This window comes from Amphiprion ocellaris, chromosome 23 (assembly GCF_022539595.1).
Source record: "Amphiprion ocellaris isolate individual 3 ecotype Okinawa chromosome 23, ASM2253959v1, whole genome shotgun sequence".
Lineage (NCBI taxonomy): Eukaryota > Metazoa > Chordata > Actinopteri > Pomacentridae > Amphiprion > Amphiprion ocellaris.
The window spans coordinates 2021631-2045290 of NC_072788.1; the positions used below are offsets into that span (position 1 = coordinate 2021631).

The 23660-nt window shown below is 41.2% G+C and overlaps 1 protein-coding gene and 1 pseudogene across 7 annotated transcripts in view; one reads left to right on the forward strand and one right to left on the reverse strand.

Annotated features, from left to right (window-relative positions):
- Nucleotides 1-386: 386 nt before the first annotated feature.
- Nucleotides 387-5905, reverse strand: LOC111588617 (toll-like receptor 13; annotated as a pseudogene).
- Nucleotides 5472-23660, forward strand: part of ppm1ka (protein phosphatase, Mg2+/Mn2+ dependent 1Ka) — a 29186-nt gene continuing 10997 nt past the window's right edge. For 2 of the 7 annotated variants that reach the window (XM_055007944.1, XM_023299074.3), the window contains exons 1-7: nucleotides 17765-17881; nucleotides 18466-18568; nucleotides 20998-21148; nucleotides 21483-21647; nucleotides 21790-21962; nucleotides 22051-22151; nucleotides 22271-22436. In XM_055007944.1, coding sequence (XP_054863919.1) covers nucleotides 21038-21148; nucleotides 21483-21647; nucleotides 21790-21962; nucleotides 22051-22151; nucleotides 22271-22436 — 716 coding nt within the window. In that variant the 5' untranslated portion in view covers nucleotides 17765-17881; nucleotides 18466-18568; nucleotides 20998-21037. Of the gene's footprint in view, nucleotides 5748-6055; nucleotides 6846-8850; nucleotides 9110-10111; nucleotides 11973-13651; nucleotides 17882-18465; nucleotides 18569-20997; nucleotides 21149-21482; nucleotides 21648-21789; nucleotides 21963-22050; nucleotides 22152-22270; nucleotides 22437-23660 lie in introns of those variants that run through there. The other 5 variants (XM_055007939.1, XM_055007941.1, XM_055007943.1 and 2 more) reach the window with 5 other exon arrangements.

Consider the following 23660-nt stretch of genomic DNA (forward strand, 5'->3'; position numbering starts at 1 on the left):
ATCGCTAAGAAATGTCCTTATTTTTGAAAGAAAAGCAGTTTTTTTCAATGAAGATAACATTAAATGAATCAGGAATCCAGTCTAGACATTGTTAATGTGGTAAATGACTATTGTAGCTGGAAACAGCTGATTTTTAATGGAATATCTCCATAGAGGTACAGAGGAACATTTCCAGCAACCATCACTGCTGTGTTCTAATGCTACATTGTGTTAGCTAATGGTGTTGAAAGGCTCATTGATGATTAGAAAACCCTTGTGCAGTTATGTTAGCACATGGATAAAAGTGGGAGTTTTCATGGAGAACATGGAATTGTCTGGGTGAGCCCAAACTTTTGAACGGTAGTGTACATTCACTCTTTGCTTGTTTCTCCCTCTCTGAAGGAGCTCTACATGCTGTCCAGAGCTTCATTCGCCTCCAGAGATCGCTGCACTTTCTGCCAGAAGACTCCGGTGTGCTGAGCGGCCCTCGGCCAGCTCAGGTAGGTGCACCTCTTCACCAGACTCCGGATCTGGTGGTACGGAGCCAACTGCCAGGCCGGGATTTCCTCCAGAAACAGCATGACCAGCACGTCCTAGTGCTCGTCGAACAGGCGGAAGCTGCGGACAGGAAACACGAAACAAACACTCGAGTCAGTTTGGGAACCGGTGAGAGTGTTTACGAAGTAGAGGCGGCGCCCCCACCTGGCCATCTGGATCTCTCTGGAGCACCACTTGCTCTGCAGGTAACTCCGGCTGATCACACAGATGGTCTTCCTGCTGCCGTAGATGGCCTCAGTGATGTTTTCTACGATAGATTTACCTGAAAAAACAGCAGCTCCTTTTAGATTTCTTATTTAGCACTATTTTTTGGCTCCAAGCCGCTGGAATATTTCAGTATTTTTGCAGTTTTTCGTGCTGTGTTGCCCATGTAAAACAAACCTGGTGTTGGAATCTGAACCCTGGAGTTCACCTGGTGTTCACATCACCAACTACACATTTAAAACTAAGTGTAAAAGTAGGATCCAGGTCATTTCACATCTGGAAATTTTCTGTGAAAGTTTCAGTAAGAAGCTGCTTAAGTCCAGTTTCCTCTGCACACAGACGGACAGGTATAGTCGCAGGAAACTTAACACTTAGAGCCCAACATATATGCTTTATGCCCAAATTCACATCCCCTCCTTCTTGCTCTTGAAGCTTTATTGCAGGAAATATAGCTTACATCAAATAAAACCAATAAAATAGCAAAAAAAAATCAAATAAAACCTATAAAATATCAAATAAAACCAATAAAATAGCAAATAAAACCTATAAAATATCAAATATAGCCAACAAAATAAGAAATAAAACCAATAAAATAAGAAATAAAACCAATAAAATAGCAAATAAACCCAATAAAAAAGCAAACAAACCCAATAAAATATCAAATAAAACCAAAGAAATATCAAAGAAAACCAATAAAATAGCAAGTAAAACTTATAAAATAACAAATAAAACCATTAAAATACCAAATAAAATCCATAAAATAGCAAATTAAACCAATAAGATGGCAAATAAAACCAATAAAATAGCCAAAAAAATCAGTAAAATAACAAATAAAACCAATGAAATAGCAAGTAAAACCAATAATATATCAAATAAAACCAATAAAAAAGCAAATAAAACCAAAAAATAATAAAGACTAATGAAATAGCAAATAAAACCAATAAAAATAACAAATAAAACCAATGAAGAAGCAAATAAAACCAATATAATAGCAAATAAAACCAATAAAATAATAAATTTAACCAATAAAATGAACTCAGCACTACTAATGAACTCATCACTGCAGAAACATTAATGCCAATGCAAAGCTTTCATTTTGCCTGGTTTGTCTTTTCTGCAACCAAGGAGGACGAGTCAGAAGAATCTGGGTTGCTGGGACAACCTCCTTTAACACTTAAACTTTACACTGGACACCCCGTAATATCAAAAAGAAAGTCTAGGATTCTTGAATTCCACAGTCTTTGAGGTGATGGAATGATGGATGACCAATCAAAAGTATTTAAGATTATCCCTTCATCTTGGTCCTAAAGAATCCATTCAGTTGAAACCATAGCAACAAAAAGACTCCATCTTAAACAAAACATGTCTGAGTTTATAGTGATGAATGAAGAAGCCTTTTTTAACTACCTGCAGACCAACTACAGCCTTTTTCAGACATAAGATATGCAACACTGCTGCTCCATCAGCCCGATAAAGTGACAGCAGAAGTCAAATTAAGCCTCAAGTGTCACACTTAAGGAGGAAACTTAGGATGTTTAGTGCAACCAGATAGTTTTCTAGAGTTCTATAATCCTCTCGTGTGATTTTCCAGTTCTGTGTTTAGTTTTTCGTTTTTGGCCAGCCTTCAGACTTATCGATCTGTTCACACAGATTGCATTTTATTTGGATGCAACCCAATCCTACAAAGCCTTTTATTAAAACAACTGGATGAGCAGCTGCTGTCCTTCAGTCTGACTATAGTTCATATCAAAATGAAACGTTCAGTTCTTTGGTGACGCCTCCAAAAATAAAACCTCAGACTGTAACAGGAAGTTTACATTAAGTGAAAGAGGAAGTAATAACAAGATGACATTAAAAGTCACAACATTCAGTGGAAGGAGTTTAACCCAACAGACAGTTTCTGTGGTTGATTTTTCACTATAATATGAAGTTCTGCAGCTCTGTGGAAACAGAGCAACCATGAAGAAGTTTATTTTACATTCATGTAAAATCCTGGAATCAGCGTGTCCAACTTGTTTCTATGGGTGTCACCAACACGTGGATCAATCTTGTCTCCACATACTGGAGATATTTAGCTATGTAACCTTTTCTCTCTACTCTGCACATCAGCTGTAGAAAGATGTTTCACTATGCTGAATCTATCTTCCAATAACTTGAACGTTTCTTTGATTGTTTTATAAAAATGTAAAAACCTGGAATCATGTCCAACATGTTTCCAAGTGAATTTGAATTTCCCTCGGGATTAATAAAGCATCCATCCATCCATGCATCCATGCATCCATCCATCCATCCATCCATGGAAAAAGTGTTGTCTCCACATGCTGTAGATATTTAGCTATTTTTTTCTACATGTCTCATTTTAAAATAACTTGTCGAATAGAGCGATTTTCATGAAATATCACAATTTCAAGCTTAGATTTATCCATCCATTATCTATACACTGCTTAATCCTCATTAGGGTTGCGGGGGGTAGTGTCTATCCCAGCTGACTGAGGGTGAAGGCAGAGGACACCTGGACAGGTAAGCTTAGATTTATTTAACTTTAAAATCTGACAAAAATCTTATTTTTTCAGTTTTGTTGTCAGTTTCAGGCTTTGATAAATGGTGTAATTTCAGGGTTTTTTTGTAGATAACATGTCTTTGAAATCCGGGTTCAGAGGATTAAAGACGAACACAGAGTTATCGTACCTGGTTCAAAGTCTCAGTGGTGCAGACAGAGTTTCCATCCCTGCTGACCCTCCAGCACAGGAAGCAGCTCCCTGCAAACCCAGGCCTCATCATTGATGTTGTAGGAGACAAAAGCGTCGTAGCGCTGTGAAGCAACCTTCTTCCTCCACTTGTTGTCATAGAGGAAGGCCAGGAAGAGGTAGTAGGCTTAGGTGAGGTGCCACCTCAGGAAGTGATAGGTGAAGGATGCGAGGAGAGTGAACACAATCAGGCAAGAGCAGCAAATGAAGCAGAGGAAACTCGCATCTATCCAGCAGGAGTGGACATCAAACTCCAGGAACTTTTTTCCCCGTTGGCTCACTGGAAAAGCACAAGTATACTGGTGTCCATTGATGACCTGTGTTTGGTTACTGCTCAGAACCCACAGGTTAAATCCAGAATTAGAGCACTCGCATGTTAACGGGTTACCAGTCAGGTCCAGGTACGTCAGGGCAGGTAGGGAGTGAAGGAGCATCTCATTGATGATTGACAGCTTGTTGTTGCTGAGCTTCAACCAGCTGAGCGCCGGCAGGTTAGCCTGAGCCAGGAAATCCAAAGACCTGAGCTCGTTGTCGGAGAGGTCCAGTGCCTTCAGGTTTGGGATCGGCCAGAACAGTTCAGGGGTTAAATACAACACATCGCTGTGGACTATCTGAAGACCTTTCAGCTGTGGAGTGTATTTAAACATGTCCGGGTGCACAGACTTCACAAAGAATTTCTCAGTCATTAGATATTCTAAAGACTTCAGACCACCGAGCATATTGGGTGAAATATGAGTCGTAAATGTGTCGTATACTTTAAGTACAAGCTTCTTCAGGTTGGGTGAATTTGAGAAAGGTGACTCATCGTTTAGTTGAGAACTCTGCGGATTCCAGGCAAAGGTGAGATGTAGGGTCAGATTTTCTACATGTGATAGTCTGAAAAAGTCTTTTTCATAACTACTTACTGACAGACGAAGAGTTTGGAGGTGATCAAGGCCTTCAAAAATCCCATAATCCATTGGAATAGCAGTATCTGCTTCTAAATCTAAAAAACGGAAGGAAGATAGATTCCTGAAATCTCCTTGCTTTAGCTTGACCAGAACACTACTGTGCAAATTCAGAGACTCTAGTTTCCGTAAACTGACTTTGAAGGCGTCTTGAATAGTAAAAACTGCATTTTGTCCCATGTTCAGAACTTTCAAATCATTCAGATTTTGAAAAACACATCCCCGAAGACTGGAAATGCGATTGTGGTTCAAATTCAGCTCTGTTAGTCTTGTCAAATGCTGGAAGTCAAGGCAGTCGAGCTCACTGATGACGTTAAAGCTCAGATCCAGGACGTCCAGTGTGGAGAGTCTTCGGAGAGCACGAGGAACTTTCGGCAGGTAGTTTCCGTGCAGCTGCAGAAGGCTGAGCTGCGTCAATGATTGGAGGGAATGCTCGGACATCCCAGACAGACTGTTAGCAGACAAAATGAGCTCAGTGAGCTGAGAACAAGACCGCTGCAGGTTATCGTCAATGGTTTCAATTTGGCAAGCTGCTGCGTCAAGAGATCTTAGAGACGGGATCTTGCAGGCGATGTCTACGAGACCGTCTAGCCACTCTTTTATGTATGTTAGGACAAGTTTTTGTAGCGAGTCAGTGGTCTGCAGCATCTCTCTGTACGTGTCGAAGCTAATATAAGTTCCACTGAAGAACAAGCTAGTCAAACTCCTCAGAAAGGTCTTGTTTTCTACCTTCCACTCCATGTTACTGCTGCACTTGCTGAAGTCCAGAGACTGCAGATAAGGAAAGACGTCTGTTGTGATGCTGAACTTTCTCAGTGGATTCAGACTTAAACTCAGGGACCTGACGTTTGAGATATTTAAAGGCAGGTCATCAGACTGAAAAGAGTTTAACTTGTTATAACCAAGAAATAAGATTTGTATCATTGGTAGTTTCAAGAGCGGAACAATGTCTTTAACTTGATGTAGGTGATTAGAACCCAGTTCTACCCACTTTAAACTGTCAAGTGACTGGAAGGCCACAGGGGAGATGAATGAGATGTGATTGCTGGACAGAGCCAGCGTCGCTAACTTGGACAGACCCTGAAACATGTTGTCTGTTAAGTTTGTGAGTTTATTGTCATTCATGATGAGAATCAGTAACTCTGCCAAGTCTGTAAAAGCTCCACCGTCAATGTGGGAAATCAAATTGCGCTGAACTTCTAGGGATTTAATCTTCGATAGACCTCTAAAATCTGTCCTGGTGATCTGCGCAAGGAGGTTCCAGGAGAGATCCAGTGATGCCGCATTTCTGGGAATGTTGTCCGAAACAACGGTGAGTTCACGGCCTTTGCATGTAACCCACATGTTACTTACATTTTCAGAATAGAAAATTGTGCAGCTCTGTAGAGAAAAAGCCAGTGAGGGGTCTTGGAGGAGAAAACAGGACAGAGGCGGAAGCAACAGCAGAGACAGACTTCCTGAAGACGACATGTCTTTGGTTCTTGATCAACACTTCACGCCTGAGGAGGACAAAAGAAGAAGTCGGGAGTTCTGGTTAAGACTGAGATACCTCTGCAACTGCTGAGGCATTTACGGTTAAATATTCAGAAAACCCGATGAATACAACAGAATTCATTGTTGAGGATGTTTCCACAAATCAAACACCTGTTCAAAACAACTTTGATCCTCCCTTGACTTCCAAAAATTAGTAACTTCAGTTTATCCAAATACCTGCAAAACTAAAGACATCCTCACAAGCTGAACAAAAGTATAAATACACAATTAAGTCATTGTTGTTCCAACACACAGCATCTGTACAACCGAACAGACGTCATGAAACAAACAAGTACGTCTGTATTTACGACTGAATTGAAATATAGACTGACTATGTTCCAAAAAGTCAACTGGAAAAACTCATAATGATGCAAAATTGTGCAATGAAATTATAAAAACAGATCATGGCATCATTTTGAGTCACGTGGGTTATGTTATGTCTTATTTTCACTGTTTTATATCTCTTTAGAATCTTTTTGGTTTTTTTGTGTCTCTTTGTTGCCACTTTTTTCTCTTTGTGGTCTCTTTTGCACATTGTTTAGGTTGTGTTTTGAGTCTTGCGGAGATATAATTATAGAATCTTTTATTTCTGTATATTAGTACCACTGATAAGTTATACTATCGATAGTGTAATTCAAACTCTCCCAGAATCCTTCTTACATATTAATGCATCAATAATAACAGTCCAATAATAAAATATGTCAGCATAATTAGTACCTATATGTGGAACATTGCTGTGTGACATTTTAGTTTCTTCTTCAAACATTCACTGCAGAGTTTCACGGCTTCATTTTTGTAAAAACACCTTCAGGTTTCGTGAGTGGATGAAACCCATCTGGACATCAGAGAGGCAGCAGGAAAACAGCAGCATCCACATGTGAGTGACACAAACCAACTGACAAGGTAAAAGTTATTTGAGTGTAATCTCCCTGTCATGCAGAAGATGTTGGACTTACCGGCTGCTTCCACAAGTTTCTCCGAGTCGCGTTTAGTGACAGGAATGAACTGGAAATTAAACCAAGACTGAAGCTGTGACTGCAACACAACCAACAGGAGACGGCAGAATGAACAAGTGTGAGATCAGAAACAAAGAGGAAGTCTTGACAGAAGCACATATCACATCTCACAGTTCTAACCAACAGTTGTTTCTGTTTTTGCTTTTTCTTGTTAATGGTGTCTGGGTTTTTTTTGTAGTTTTTTTTTTTTTTTTAAAGGAAACTTCTCATTAGGCGGTTCAGAGAATTAAATAGGCCAAAACACAAGACAGGATTTTAGTTATCAAGACCTCCAGTAGTTTCTGTTAGAAGGTTTTTTATATTATCATTAATAATTGTACTGTGAACTGTGTTAACCCTGATTGTTTTCATATGCATTTACCACACCCATCATACTTTTTATTTTTTCACTCACACCCACATTCAACTTTATTCACTCCCATTTACTTGCATATCATTATCCTGTAACCCACCTGTATAAATAAAGAATGACAGGGACCACCTCTTTGTAGCTCACACGAGACGTATCTTGTTGCACTGAGTGGGTTACCCTTGCTGCAAGTACAGAGAAGCCTCCGTGTCGTTCATCACAGCGAGCGGTTCCTGGTTGGAGAGTGAGCCGCTTAATAGCTCTCCTCTCTGACAGTTTCAGTAATTTGACTCGATGCTGGTGACGGTGCATTAAATTAAAAAGCAGTGAATCAGGAATGTGTAAATGCATGTTTTTGATTGGTGGATGATGTCACTTTGAGTTGCAGCAAATCAAATGTGCTTCTCAACGTTTATTCTGGTCGACTGAATACTGTGAGAATTCAGCATTAATCACAGTTGTATCGGCCCTACAGGGGCCTACATGGCCTTAGAAGGACCCTATAGAGGTCCTACAGGGTCTTACAGGAGTCTACGGAGCCTTAAAAGGGCCCTACAGGAGCCAAAAGACTCAGGAATCCTACAAGACCCCTACAGGGGCTCCACAGGAGCCCTATAAAGAGGCCCTATAGGAGCCTATAGGGGCCTACAGTAGCCTACAGGGGCCCTACTGGGGTCTATAGGGCCCGACAGGAGTCTACGGGGGGCCTACAGTGGTCCTACAATGGATCCTATAGGGGTCAACAGGAGCATACGGGGGTCCGACAGGAGCCTATAGGGGCCCTACAGGAGCCTATCAGTGGATGCACATGCAGTTTCCACAAGCGCATTTTTTACTTAGCTGCAGCAGTTTCAGCTCGGATGAAGTCTGGAAGCAGAAAGTCTTCGGTTTGTCCCCCTCATGTGGTGTTTGGACTGAATTACAGAAAGATTCCTGTTAGTGTGGCACATTAGAAACATGCAGTTTTATCCCCTTGTACTCTGTAACTTTAGAACCCAATGATCCAAGCCGATGTGCTTTTTAACGCCAGGTTTTGGTCGATGTCATTTCCAGAGTCGACTGCTCTGTAGGCTTTCACTGCATAAATGAAAGTTTTTATCAGTTTTTATCTACGGGGGCCTACAGTGGTCCTACAAAGGATCCTATAGGGGTCAACAGGAGCATACGGGGGTCCAACAGGAGCCTATAGGGGCCCTACAGGAGCCTATAAGGATCTACAGGGGCCCTACAGGGGTATACAGGACCCTACAGGATCCTACAGAGGTCTACAGGGGCCTAAAGACCCAGGAGCCCCTGAGCTTCACCTGAATAACGTCCCTGACAGACTGACGATACAGAGACACAGTGTGACATCAGTGAAAATAGTCTCATAATCAGCAGATTCAGTCCTGATTTACTTCATTTCTTAGATTTTTTTATTTTATTTTTTGTACTTGCATCCAGCTGTCAAATATTATTAAGGTATAAAGGTTTGATGCGAACACTGAACACTGACCACTTTGCTTTTCTTATGAAAGGAGGAAGAAGACTGAGGAGGACGAAGAAGAAATGGCGAGGCAAGTTGAGACTGAGGAGGAGGAAGGAGTTTAAAACAGAGGGATGGAGGAGGAGTGATGGTCTCAGCCCTGCCTCTTCTCCTCTTTAATTTATTCATCTACTCTGGAGCTACGAGGACGAACAAGCAGTCGAACATTTCCTCCTTTTCCTCCTCGGCAGGCGGTCGGGATGGATTTCCTCCGTCAAACACTCCTGTGTTGATCTGAAGACCCTAAACAGGTATGAAGGAATCCAATACTGTAATACACACTAGTGAAATGACATCCTACTTTTTCCATTTACTTTAATTTTAAGATTCTATTGATGTAGTGCATTTATTGTGAATAACAGAAAACATTTAAATGAATCAGTTGATGCCGTTTTGATCTTTGGAAGTTAAATATCAACTAAAATACAGTTGTGTTTCTTATAAAATTAACCTGAATGAAGTCTTTTGGATTTCATTAATTGAATTCAGCAGAAAAAGAGTTTTGTGAATGTAAAGGAGGTGAGAAGACACTTGTATTGTATTTTAAAATGCAGGATGAATATGTCAGGCACAGCAGGGAACCTAAATCCTCAGAGGGTTCATGTGTCTGATGGAAAAACAGCCATCAGAAAGGACAAAACTGATAAAAAAGCTGAGTTAATATAGAGGAAAATGTATAGAAAGACTTAGAATGTCGTCTCATTGCACAACATAACAGGCAGGCATCACAAACGGTATTTTTGCTGTAATTAATGGATAAATTAGTCTAAACGGTTGGTGCATAAACCTTATTACTACACAATAAGGACACGTGCAATACTTAATAGTTTTTTTTGTTATAAATTGTAGTACAGTTAATTCTCACATGCGTCTACAATTTTTTGAATCTGTAAGACATTTATTTTGATAACAGTTGTGAGGTTTTTTCTTTCTAATCTCGGTGGATGCCACATCTTAGACACCTCTTAGTGCCAAAGTGAAAAAATTAGAGTTTATTACCAAAACAAGTCTGTAGCGTTGACCAGTAGGAGCTCAAAGTGCTTCTCTGAGCACAGTATAGTGAAGGTAAAGATGAGCTACAGAACTGTCAGGTCCAAAGGCAGTTTTTTGTCTTTTCGAGACTTCTAACACAAGACAATCAGTGATCAATACACACTGATTGTTTGTAATCTGACACACTGTCCCTTGGAGACAAATATTCTATAATCTGAACTTGTCTTATTGGTTATTTGTGTCTTCATCTGTCCAATCAGGTGTGGAAATTCAGTTTCAACCATCTCCTTGATTCCTACTAATCAGACCCCATCACCATGGAAAGCCACCCAGATGTTTTAAAACGAAGGAAAGGTGTCGCCCAGTCAGAAGGCCTCAATCCGGAGGAGGAGGGGCTTGCAGATACCCTCAGCAACACAGAATCTAATGCCAACTGGGGGGCGGAGCCTAACTTCAACCTCAACCTCAATCTGACTTCGCCGAGCAACCCTCGTCCGGTAACGGAGACCTCGAAGCTGCACGGAGGCAACAAAAAAGATAATGGGAATAAAGGAGAGATGAAAGGAGCGGTGACCATGGCAATGGGCAAGTCGGCAAGCACCTTGGCAACCACTATGATGTCACCAGGTGAGAGAGATGATCCGTCACGGCAAAAAAGCAAAATTCCAGCTTTGTCTCGTTCACCAACAGCCGAAGCAAACAGCAGAGAGGAGCAGCGGCTGAAGTCCACGAACATCAAACACACCCCAACATTAAGCTTGAAGTCACAAACTCACAGCAACCTGGTGGAAAGTCCGAAACCACACCGCACGGAGCAAACGGCGATGCCGAGCAGAACTGCTGAAAGAATCAAAACACAAACACAGAGAGCAGAACCTGTGACGCCACAAGCTGCACTGATCACCAAAGTGGCCACAAAGAATACGAACAAAACAACAGAGAGCCTAAAAACGCAATCAAGCAGAAAAGAAGATGGTGGAAAAGAGATTGGCATTGACAGGCCATCGCCGCAAACCCTACACCTGCCAGTGAGCCCAAACGTCCACAATCAGAGAGGCGATACAGAGGCTGTTAGTCCAAAACTGGGGAATCGAACCCCAACAATGGCAGCCAGAACCCCCAAACCAAACCCAACCATGACCATCAAGTTAAACCAACATGCTGGGCATGATTCAAGACCTCATGGTTCTGAGACATCCTCCATGGCTACAAAGCCGCAGAATCAGAAGGCGGAATCAGGACTACTAGGTACCAAGAACCCTCAGCTGACTTCTCTAAGTCCCAAACCATTCACACAGAGAAAAGTCACCGAAACGAGAAACGGTTTCTCATTAGAGTCCAAGGAAAATCTTGATAGCAAAGATTCATGCGTTGGTGCTGGGTCAAAAACCACTTCCAAATCCAGTTCAAACTCTAAAACAACAACAGTGTCCAAGGACAGTCTGGATTCCAAAACTGGCACCAAAGCCAGCCCCATTTCTGAAACAGGGTCACGAGATAGTCTGGATTCTAAAAGTGGTTCTGCTTCCAAAACCAGTTCGGACTCCAAGGATAGTTTAGACTCCAAAACTGGTTCCAGTCACAAAGCCAGTCCCAACTCTGGAGACAGCCTCAACTCTAAAAAGACTGCAGAAACCAAAGCAAACAAAACCACTCTGGATTCCAAAACTGGCATGGTTTCAAAGGGTGACCAAGATCCTAAATCTCTTCCAGACTCTAAAGTTGGTTTCAATGTCAGAATCAGTCCAAGTGTTGAGTCTGGTGCAGAGTTGAACCTCAGCTCTCGTCCTGATGCCATCTCCAGTTCTATACCAGTACCAACCCGTACGACATCTGGATCTGTTTCGCCATCAGCCTCTAGAGCTAGTCTGTCTGGGTCCAAGACCAGAGGTTCCAATTCTAAACTCAGTTTAGACCCTAAGGCTGGATCAGATACTTCTAAATCTGGACCAGTATCATCTAGTTCAAGGCCAGCTCTGATAGATTTGTCTTCGTCATTGACACTGTCTCCAAGACCTGGCTCAGCAAGTAGGAGTCCTGGATCTGGACCTCGAAAAGGTCTGGGTTCTAATTCAACTGGACCAAACAGGGAGGTTCTGAGAAGTCCTGGTTCTGCTCCTGGTAAGTCTTGATTTAACTGAAGGTAGCAATGTTAGAACACTCAGATAGTAGATTCTCAGTCAATAATGTGAAGGTGAGTGTTTGGACAAAATCAGCTTTAGTCAAGAAATTCAGAAGTTAAGAACATTCAGGGTGAATATAAAGATGGACAAACCCTCCATGACGCCACCTGGAGGTTGAAACTCGGTGTGCTGGTTGGCATCTTGGCAATACCTGACTCCCAGTTAATCCACAAAAAAGGTGGACCATGGACTATCCTATGACAACTTTCACTCAAAGTGGCCACATTCTTGATTATACATATCTTCACACCTAAATCCAAGTTAAATAATTGAGAATTCTAAACATTAATCCCCTCTGCAAGCACCATGAAGAGGGAAATTGTGTATATGGATCAAAACTGTTTACCGTTCCAGGCTGTAAATATGTCTATCTGCTGTAAAGTTACACATTTTAACCTGGAAGTCTGTTGGAACTGGCTGACTGTTGGTGTCAAGTGTTCATTAGAGGAACTTCCTCGCTGACTTGAATTTGCAGCCCTGTAGATTTCCGTTTGGTTAAAAATGAACTTGTTCAAAATTCAGCAACATTACTTAATTAATCACATCACATAAATCCACAGCTGTTCCTTAAAAATGGGTGTAAATGTGAGTGTAAAGCCTTTAAAAGTCTCGCATGTGACTAGAACTCAAAATGAAACTGAAAAACCATGTTTTGAAAAACAAACTTTTTGTGCCACTAAAGATAGGTTTACAGTAAAGTAGGTTTTTACATTTCTCAGACCTGTGGTATCTAAACTGCTCTGCATTTATTGACCTGACTGAGTACTTTCACAAACATTTTCACACTGTGCCAGCAACATAGTATCAAATCAGTGGTTTTGGAACCAGTTTCCCAAACAAAGTTGAGTACTAAACATGAACAACTTTGTTTGTGTGGTAGCCATCTTAACCCTCCTGTTGTCTTCATTTACAGGAACCAAAAAATGTTGTTTCCTTGTCTGAAAAAAATCCAAACATTCCGCAAAAAAATTCCCCAAATTTCTGAAAATTTGCAAAACCTTCAGGATGAAAATTCCAATAACTCCTTAAAAGTTTCCCTTAAAAGTTTTATTTAAAAAATCCCCCAAATTTGTGCAAGAAAATTCTTGTAAGTATTTTCAAAAAATGAGTAAATATCTTCCAAAAAAATCCTAAAAATATCTAAAGTGATTCCATATATATCAGTAAAACTTCTAATATTTTCTTTAAGAACATTCACACAAAAATCAAACAAAATCCAGCAAATTTCGCTGCTAATGTTGCTACCTTCAGTTAAAAAAGCCTTAACAAACTTTTTTAACATTTCTTTTTTTCCACCAAAAAAATGTTCAAAAATTTCCCAAAAATAATGAAAATGTGGACATCAGAAGTTTCACTGTGAAAATTTTTTTCCCCCACATTTTCAAACTCGGTGATTTACAGGTTTAAAGGTTTCTAGTCTTATTTTTGGGATCTATTAGAATCTATTAGCATTCCATTTTAGATCCTGTCTTTCTTGCATCTGAAGAATGTAAAAATTCATGAGGCAGGAAGACTCAAGTAGAAAACAGTACTGAGTTGCATTATTGAACATGTAGAATAACTGATGCTGTTAGCTTGCCAGTCATGTGCTCGCTAACATTTGCTTCTTGCTTCCAGGTATTACTGTGATTTCAGCCCCACTGGGTCCCCTGGCTACCTCCAGCCCCAAAACCAGATCCGCTGTTGCCTTGTCAACATCAGCAGAGCCCACAACATCCCATAATACCGTTCTGACTCAGGACCTCACCTCCATCAGTAAGACACCGGTGAAGATGGGGGCTGATGTCAAAGGAGAACATTTGAAAATGCTGGAGAGTAAAAAAGCAGCAGCAGGAGGACTGGTGGAGTCCCAGGGGCACGAGGCTGCCGGCGCTGGAGGGTCGCCACGAGACACCAGGACGATACCGGGCATCCTGCTGAGCAAACCAGGCCACCAGGGAGACACAAATGCCATCGCCTCTGGTAGCAACATCCTGTTGTCAAGGGCAACGAGTGCGGAGAGTAAGAAAGAAGAGAAGCAGCAGGAGAGGAGGAAACAGAGAGACGTTCTGGGGAGATCTTCATCACTCCTAAATCCTCTTCCTCACACTTCCTCTCATCCAACGAGCTCCAAGGAGGTCAGGGAGACAGCGACCATGACCGACCCTAATGTCAGGCTCTGTCCTCGGACAGGGGAGCAGAGAGAGGTGGGTGTTCAGGTGGAGGTGGAGGTGGTGGAGCGTTCGGTTTCCACCAGTCCCAGCCTCCACCGGGCAGCTCCCTCCTCCTCCCTGAACGTCTCCTCAAGCCTTCAGTCTGGCAGTTTGACATCGCCAGCCATCCCTTCGCTGTGCTGCATCCCTGCCGGTCAGCCGCCCTTCCAGCACGTCTGCAAGATCGACATTGAGCTCCACAGCCAATCACCTCTTCCCACAGTCGTGATGGACAAGGCGAGTTCCCTCCCCGCCTGTCTGCGTACCTACAGCTTCGAGCAGAGCCCCGCCCACATGGCGGCGCTACCACCAGAACAAAACCAAGACCGAGACGTCAGCGCTGAGAGCATCTGGGAGGAGAAGGAGGAGGAAGACGAACCGCAAGAGGACACGGCAAAACCTCAGGAGGTGGCGTGGGACGATCGGGGGATGACGTGGGAGGTTTACGGCGCCTCGGTGGACCTGGAGTCTCTGGGAACGGCCATCCAGTCCCACCTGGAGTCGAAGGTTCGGGAGCAGGAGAAGCACATCAGGACTCTGAGGAAGTCCATCTGCTCCGACAGCAGCCTCAAAGGCTACAAGGCGAAGAAGAGGAGGAAGAAGAGAGGAGGGATTCTGGGTTGCTGCAGGAAGACGCCTGCTGTGGCGGACTGAGATCAGTTCAGGAAGTTAAAATCCTCCTCACACGACTGTAAAACACTGTATGCAGACGACACGCCACTGTTTACTGCACCTACCTCCGCATGTAGGAATATCACACCGTATGCAAACTGTTTAGGAAATGAGTTTTGTAGAGAAGCAGTTGTGCAAGAAAAAGTTCAGTCCAGTGAAGAAAATGTCTGTGGTTAAAGTTAGACCAAGATCTTGGTCTTGGGAAGATGTTGGATCTCCAAACAACCAACCCGCCAACTTCCCAAATGTTAGAATGTTTGGTGAACGGAGGGTATCTTTATCTTCATGAGACGTATTTCTCAGTGAAACAACTGAAATAAAATCCTGTAGATGGGGCTGGATTTCTTAACCCTCCTGTTGTCTTCACTTACGGGCACCAAAAAATATTGTTTCCTTGTCTGGAAAAAAAATCCGAAAATTCAGCAAAAAAAGTCCCCAAATTTCTGAAAATTTGCAAAAACTTCAGGAAGAAAATTCCAATAATTCCATAAAAATTTCCTTTCGGTTTTATTTTTTTTTGTAAAAATCCCCCAAATTTGGCAAGAAAATTATTGTAAATATTTTCAAAAAAATGAGTAAAAATCTTCCAAAAACAATTCTAAAAATATCTAAAGTGATTACATTTATATCAGTAAAACTTCTATTTTCTTAAGATCACATTTTTTTTTTGTGAATGTTCTTAAACATTTTTAACATTTCTTTTACTCCACCAAAAAATGTTCAAAGATTTCCCAAAAATGTAGAAAATGTGGACATCAGAAGTTTCACTATGAAAATAGATTTTTTTCCACATTTTCAAACTTAAAAACGGGTTAATTTTGACCCACAGGATGACAGGAGGGTTAAAATTGCTACCAAATACAGATAGAAAACTTATGTGGCTCTTACACATGGAATACAGGTTTTTTTCCAGATGTTTATCTATAACACACTTTAACAAGCTTCCCAAACCAGTTTACATCAAATACCAGAGGTAACCCTTCGAATTCTGAACAGTTTCTTGGGTGTTTTTTTTAGTCCTGCCTCATTTTTCGTCACTGTTAGCTCATTTTTCACTGCAACATTAAGTCATATTCCCCTATAGGCTGCTAGTGTTAGCTATATGGTGGAGTTTTGTGATGATCAGTGTTGGTTTGTCCGTCTGTCTGTCTGTTATCAACATTACTCTAAAACGGAACAACGGATTTGGACGAAAGTTTCAGTGAAGGTCAGAAATGACACAAGGACCAAGTGATTAGAATTTGACAGTGATGCGGCTTATAGTCTGGATCCACGGATTTGTTAAATATTTCTGTATCATTGCCAGATAGCAGCACGGCATCACTGTAACTATGTCCTTGACTGAAGTCATTTTGGACTATTTTGAGTCATTTTGGCAATTTTTTAATCAGTTAAGACAGATCTTTTGTCATCTTGGACAAGCTTAAAATAATTTTAGGTCAATTCTGAATACTTCATCAATTTTGGAAGTCTTTGAGTTATTTTTGGAAATTTTTCAAGTCATTTTACAATTTTAATGTCTTTTAGGACATTTTTTCAAGTTATTTTGGACATTATTTGAGCCATATTGACCATTTTTTGGTGCTTTTGGACAATCTTCAGTCACGCTGGATGACTTTCAAATCATTTGGGACACATTTTAGTAATTTAGGACATGTTTTTAAGTTATTTTGGGTATTCTTTAGTCATTTTAGACATGTTTTTGAGTAATTCTCATCATGATTAATATGTAATCATTTATACAAGTAATACAAAATACAAGTAGTAATATGTAGTAATTTATTACTACTACTGTGTATTCTTCTACTCTTGGTACATCTGGAGCTTCCACTGCTTGTTTCCCAGCAGTATCGGTGCAGGTTTTATAAATATACTGCAGTTTTATCCCAGTACTGTAGTCGTAGTGCTTCATGTGGTGGTTCTTCCTGCAGTATTCCAGACGTGCTTGTTGACGTGAAGCAGAGAGGACAGAAGCTTCTTTGCTGCTAAATATTTCATCCACTTTCTTTTTTAACCAAACGCCACACAAAACAGAGAGTAGATAATTTCTGCAGGTTTCCTTTTTCTACCTGCTTACCTTTTTGTCCTCCTCGTTCTCACCACACTTCAAGTTCAAACACAGTCCTCTGTTTTATTGTAAATGCATGTAAAAACTCCGATCATCATATTTAAAGCCTTCTCCTCCTCTTCATGGTCCTCGGTAAAAGCTCCTATTTCTGTGTTGTTGACGAAACGCCGGATTGTTTCTTTGAATTATTCAGAAACATTAAAGTTCACGCTCATGTTAACAACAGAGTCCCTGGCATATTTTATTCAGTCAGTGCACCAGATGCAGTGAAGCTCTTTACTAGTAGTTTCTACCTCATTTTTGTTCACTGTGGGCTCATTTTTCACCGCAATATAAAGTCCTGCAGCTCTGTGGGAACAGAACAACCATGAAGAAGGAGAGGGAACTCAGAAATGACACAGTTAGAATGATGAAAATATTAACAGAAAGCCATAATTCTTTGATCGTTACATATAAATGAAAAAATATTCCACAGATTTTACAACTGGAACAAACTTACATTTTTATAAACAGTTTTTCACTCTACTCTGCAGATATTTCACCGTGCTGAATGTATCTTCATAAAACAATCTAATTATTATGTCATCTTTTTTCGTTTTGATCTGGTTTTATAGGTTTTATTGTAAACAATTTCTTTATTAGTTTACATTTAAACTGTCTTATCATCTGGAAAACACTGAACGGCTGTAGAAAAGTGCTGCAGGCTTCAGTTTTATTTTTATTTATGCCACTGTAAGACCCCCTCTGATGATGTCAGGACTACACCGGCTCTGATTGGACAGCTCAGGCCCAGGCCCCTCCCCCTCCTCTGAGCTTCACAGCGACGGCTGACGGTTTGAGGCAGCTGCTGCTGGACACCTGTTGCCACGGAGATAGCACCTGGTGGGAAAATCACCAATAAAAAGCAAAGAAAAGGTGAGTTTGGATTTTTATTTTCCGAGTCTTTATTTTTTTTATCACTAATGACAGCCTTACTTATATACTTTTATACTTATTTTATTTCCCATTGTGTGTTGTAATATTTGTGTCACTTTTGCTTCATATAATGAGTCCTACTGTCTGCATTTCTAAAAATCCAATAAGTTTTTACTATTTTTCACTCATGCAACACCTCAGATACGACAAGCTTCTGTTTTCTAACTTCACTTATATTTGTTTTCTGCTATTTTTCTGGTCTAAATAAATTCTACTCAAAACAATTAATTGATTAGTTATATTGGAGTAATCCTTTCAATTATTTTTTAAATGCTAAAAATAGTGAAAAAAGCTGTTTAATCATTGGATATGTTGGTGTTTTGGACAGTTGAACATGTTGAAATCTGATTTTTTTTTCACCTTTTTTTGCATTAATAGACTATAAACAACTAATAATTCGCAGATCAATCAAAAATAACCAATAATATATCAATGAAAAGCATTGTTGATGGTTTGCTGTGATGCACACTGGTGTTGTGTGTTTGTGTAACCGTCACACCCTCCACATGTGCGACATTGTGCAGGTCGTGTGCAGCTGTGGACGCCGTGTTCCAAGTAAAGGTCAGAATCAAACCTTTGGTCCAGAAATATCCTGCAGCTGCTGATCGGGATCCGTTTATTAAACAGGTGACAGAATTGTCCGTCAAACCACAGTTTATGTTCGTTTAAATCACAGTCCTGGAAGCAAGCTGTCAGCAGACGGAGTGTATTTTCACTGCCCAGTGTGTGTGACGCACTTGTAATGGAGATAAAGTGTTACGCAAATGCAACACAACACAACCAGAGCTGTAGGGGTATTTATGGAACACATACAACATTAAAGATTAAATCTGAGGAAAACTGAGACACAGAATAGTCATAAATGTCAATAGTTTTGGGGATTAAACACTTTTAGCACCAACAACTGACCCCAAAAACATTCAAAACTGGACTTTTTTATTTGAGGTTCTTGTCCTAAACTTCTGAACTCTAACTCTCTAGGTGTTTTCTGGTTCTGTTTTTGCCTCGCTGTGGTTCATTTTTCTCTGCAATATAAAGTCCTGCACCTCTATGGAAAGAGAACAATCATGAAGAAGGAGAAGGAACTCAGAAATAACACAGAACGACACAAATCAGGAAAAAGAAGCACTTCTTTGGTTATCCTCTCCAGAGATGAGTCCAATGAGGGTGGTGTCGTCTGAGAACTTCAGGAGCTCGATGGACTGGTGACTGGAGGTGAAGCTGTTGGTGTCCAGGAGTCAGAAATATGTTTCCTAGCAGAGTCAGGATGATTGTATTGAAAATAGAGCTGAAATCCACCAAAAAGATCCTGGTGTAGAGTTCTTGCAGAGTCCAGATGCTGAGGATGGAGTTAGGAGATACGTTGACAGCATCGTCTACAGACCTGTTGGGTCCACAAGTGGGTCAGTGATGGACTCAAGGTCAGCAGGTCTGTAGTCATTCAGTCTATGGTTCTTTTGGGGATGGAGATGATGGTGAAGGTCTTGAAGCAGGCTGCATCATGGTGAAAATATCTGGAAACACCTTATCGGTGCTTCAATGTGGATAGAAACACTGAATCTGGCCTGGCTGCTTTGTGAAGGTTCTGAGTCCGTTGATGTCTCTATGGTGGTGGAGGATGGGGGTCTGGGTTGTGATGTTGTGGAGGTCCTGTTGAGGTGGAACTTATGGCTGATGATGGGTTCAGATGTGTTTTATTGTCTTTATATACAGAATATAACCCCTTTGCGTGCTACAAGTTGCGTCCCTTTCCACAGTGTTTGGATCTCCAACTTCCAGGCATAATGTCCTGATTTTCCCAACTGGAATTCTGAATGGATGGCTGGTTTTACTCCTTTGGGAATCAAGGGATAGAAAGAGCTGATTAGCTCTACAGGCAGCCAAAAAAAGGCACTGCAACTGGTCAATGTTTGCAGCCATCCTACATGTCTGTCCTCTGATTGATTCTCAACCAGCTGTATCGTCCTCTACATTCTCTTCTTCCTCCTCGTAATTCTCTTTCTCATTACTATTCATGTCATTTCTGTGATCTCCCTCCTTTCTTGGTCCTTCCTGGTGTTTTACGTCATCCTGTTCTATGTTCTCTTTGTTATATGGGTCCTCTCCTTCCTCTTCTACCTTCTCTCTCTTCTGCCCACCAGCTATGTCCTCCTGGACCTCATCTTCCTCCTGGTACAGATCAACAAGAAGATGGTCATCTTGTTGATCTGGGTTTCCAGTAGAACTCTTTCAGGTCATTGGTCAGGCACAGGTCATTATTTCAGACTCTAAATATTTAATCCAAACCTTGTTTACAGAAAAACCCATTAGGAATGCCATTACAGTGAGGATCCTAAAGTCCTATAGGGGACTTTGTTTTATCATCTTGTGCACACAAGGTGTAAAAAAAATTACCGTTTGGGCACTTTAGGGTTTGATGAAGTGTAAGCTAAGTTACAAATCAGGGCCAGCGTGTACGACTTGACCGTGTTCAGATCTTCAAAAAATCACCAAGAGAAGTCTGCATTTGGAGGGCAGCAGGATTTATTTGTCGATAATTCTTAGCATTGATAACACCCCAAGAAGAACTGAAGTTACTGAGCTGTGCACCGTCTTTTATGCTGGGAGCGTTGGTCATTTTTCCACACCTATAGGGCATATTATAGGAGTGACAGTTTTGACACCGTTATACTTTTCTCAATCTATTGGTCAGATCATGACATCAGGTGATCATATTTCACCCTAGATCTCACTTTACAGAAGACATGCGCATTAAGTTATCATTAGGTCATCTTTTACAGGGAACATGTCCAGACATGTTCAGACTTTTTGCTCCACATTTTACCCTTATTATTTTGTGATAGATTTCATGCATATTATTCCAATACATGTCAAAAGTTATAATACCTTAAGTTTACACCATTATGTTTTGAGTACATAGGTTTTACTTCTGGTCTTCAGTCTAATAGCTTTTGCCATAATTATGTCATCTCTTATTTTAGCACATTGTACCCAAAAAATATTACACTACAGGCTTCATAGTTACATGTTTTTTGCTGTTTCTTTTTCTTTTCCAGCAACCTGTCACCTCTTCAGGTGTGTCAAAGACAGCCAGCCATGTCGTCTGCAGTGCTGCAAAACCTGATGCGTTGTTGTCGCTCCACCCTCGCCAGACAAACCTTCCTCAGCGTCCGATCCTCTCCAGAAACCTCTGCAACGTCGGGGCAGGTGAGTGTTTTTGTTGCTGTGTGCTGCTGAATGCCTCAAAATAAGCCACATCATGGTGCTCTTTGAAGACATCCAGGAAAACAGGGCATCTCCTGGCAAAATGGAGCTTGGCTTCCACAGAACAAAAAGGGACTAGAGGATTAGCCTTTAATTGTACAACCATTCCAGTACTTTTGCCTTCATTATTAGATTTTTTTTGAACATCGGAACAGAATTCAGTTTACTGCTTGACCAGGTTTAGCATGTTAGCATGACTAGCATTGACTTGTAATGTGTTGAACTGCTGGGAAACAGCAGCTCTACCTTCTTAATTCTCTGAATGGTCTCCCTGCAGGTGTTTGGTGTTTTGGTCACTCGACAGGCCAGCGGGTCGACACGATATGACAGCGACAGCAGTGACCGTCCAGGGATCTGGGACTCTTTCGGCATCTGGGACAATCGGATAGAAGAGCCGATACTGCTGCCCTCCAGTATTAAATATGGAAAACCCATTCCACAGGTAACTGGGAGGACCAGGAGATGGATGATGAGGTGGGTGAATGGTGCATCGGATGGATGAAAGACTGGATTTGTTCAAAACGTTCGTGGAAAAAGTTTTAAAAATGATCGATTTAATTAGTTGAATGAATTCCGTCTCTCAGGTCAGTCTGTCTCGGGTCGGCAGTGCTTCAGTTTTGGGTCTCAGGAAGCAGAACGAGGACCGTCTCCGTGTCGCCTGTATCCATGACAACCTGCTGTACTTTGCTGTGTTTGACGGCCACGGCGGCCCACATGCTGCCGACTTCTGTTACACCTTCATGGAGAAATTTATCAGGTCAGAAGCTCCAAATACGAGAACATTAGTGATTTAATCTTCACAAAGTCTCCCGAATGGTTTGACTTTATGAACTGTTCTGTTCCAGAGACGCTCTGGAGGAGGACGATGATCTGGAGAGGGTCTTGAAGAAAGCCTTTTTAGGTGCTGACAAAGCTCTGCACACACATCTCAGCTACTTCAACAACGGTGAGACGTGAACACATAAACGTAAATAGTTTAATACTTCACTATGAGGAACATTCTGCTTGATTTCCAAAAGGAAACCAACCAAAAAGTCTGATGTCCACACCTGTCTTCACCCACAGCCTCCTTCATGACTGCCGGCACCACGGCGACGGTTGCTATGCTACGTGACGGCATGGAGCTGGTGGTCGGTAGCGTCGGTGACAGTCGAGCCTTGTTGTGCAGGAAGGGAAGAGCCAAGAAACTCACCAAAGACCACACACCTGAACGCAAGGACGAGAGACTTCGGTACGAAGTTCTTTCACCACTACTGTGATTGCTGGACACAATGGGAGTAATATTACTTTGTACTGCAGTACCTCGAATACGATACAAATACCATGGAGAACAAAGGTATATCACTCAGGCTACACGGACGTCCAAGATGTTATGGACTAAGTAAAGGTGAAAAAATTATTGATCAAAGAAAATGAATATGCAGCCATCAAAGTTCCAACAAAACTAAATTTTCAAGCATTTGCTGACTCTAGTTTCTCAGATATCAGGTTAGTATCACAGTTGGTTTGACAAAACAAGCAGTTCAGTGACATCAGTTTTGGATGTGTGAAGGATTTCTCAACAATTTTTGATGCCTTGTCAACAATTAATCACTTCATTAGAAAAAAATTGTTTAGAGTAACAGTGCAGCGGCAGCTCAGATTGTTGGGTATGAATAAACTGTACAATATGCCTGACAAGCCCAGTCTTTGATCATATAAAGCATTTTTCAACATGCAGGATAGTTTGCTAGACCTATAAAATTCGGTCAATAAACAACCTGAACCCAAACCAAGATGTTTTCCTAAATTTAACAAAGTAGTTTTGTTGCCTTAACTGAACCAAACCATTAGTGAAACAAGAAGAAAACAGCAAGGAAATTGGACTGAAACCTCATTGTCCTGGATGAAAGTCCTGGAACTTTGTCCACTGCTAACTTCCTAATGAGGTTGTTTAAACTCAAAATATATTGGCAATACTGACACAAGTGGCACCAACACCAACTGACACCTTGTTCGTATCTATTTATTTAAATTAAATTTAACTGTATTTATGTGTTTGCTAAGGTGAAAACCAATTTTAAACAGAGATTCCAACAAATCCAAAGTCCCCTGTAGATTCCCTTTGAGCAGCATTTGGTGACAGAAGTAATCAAAAAACCTCCTTCAGAACCAGAACCGGGCCCAGGCAAGGCGGCCATCTGCTTCGACCGTTGGGGTGAGGCTGGGGATGATAGAGGTAGATGATAACAACATAAACAGTAAAACAATGCAAACAGAACAATGAACATTTTGGAGATTGGTGAGTCCAGAAACTCCAGATACAGAGAAAAACACAAACTACACAGAGAGAAAACAAAGTTAGTGACATATGATGTTGGTGTATAACTGTTTGTTAGAGTCATGGGAGTCTCCCAGCAGTCTAAACCTGTAACCTCAGATGATTCTGAGCACACCAAACTATAACTTTGTAAGT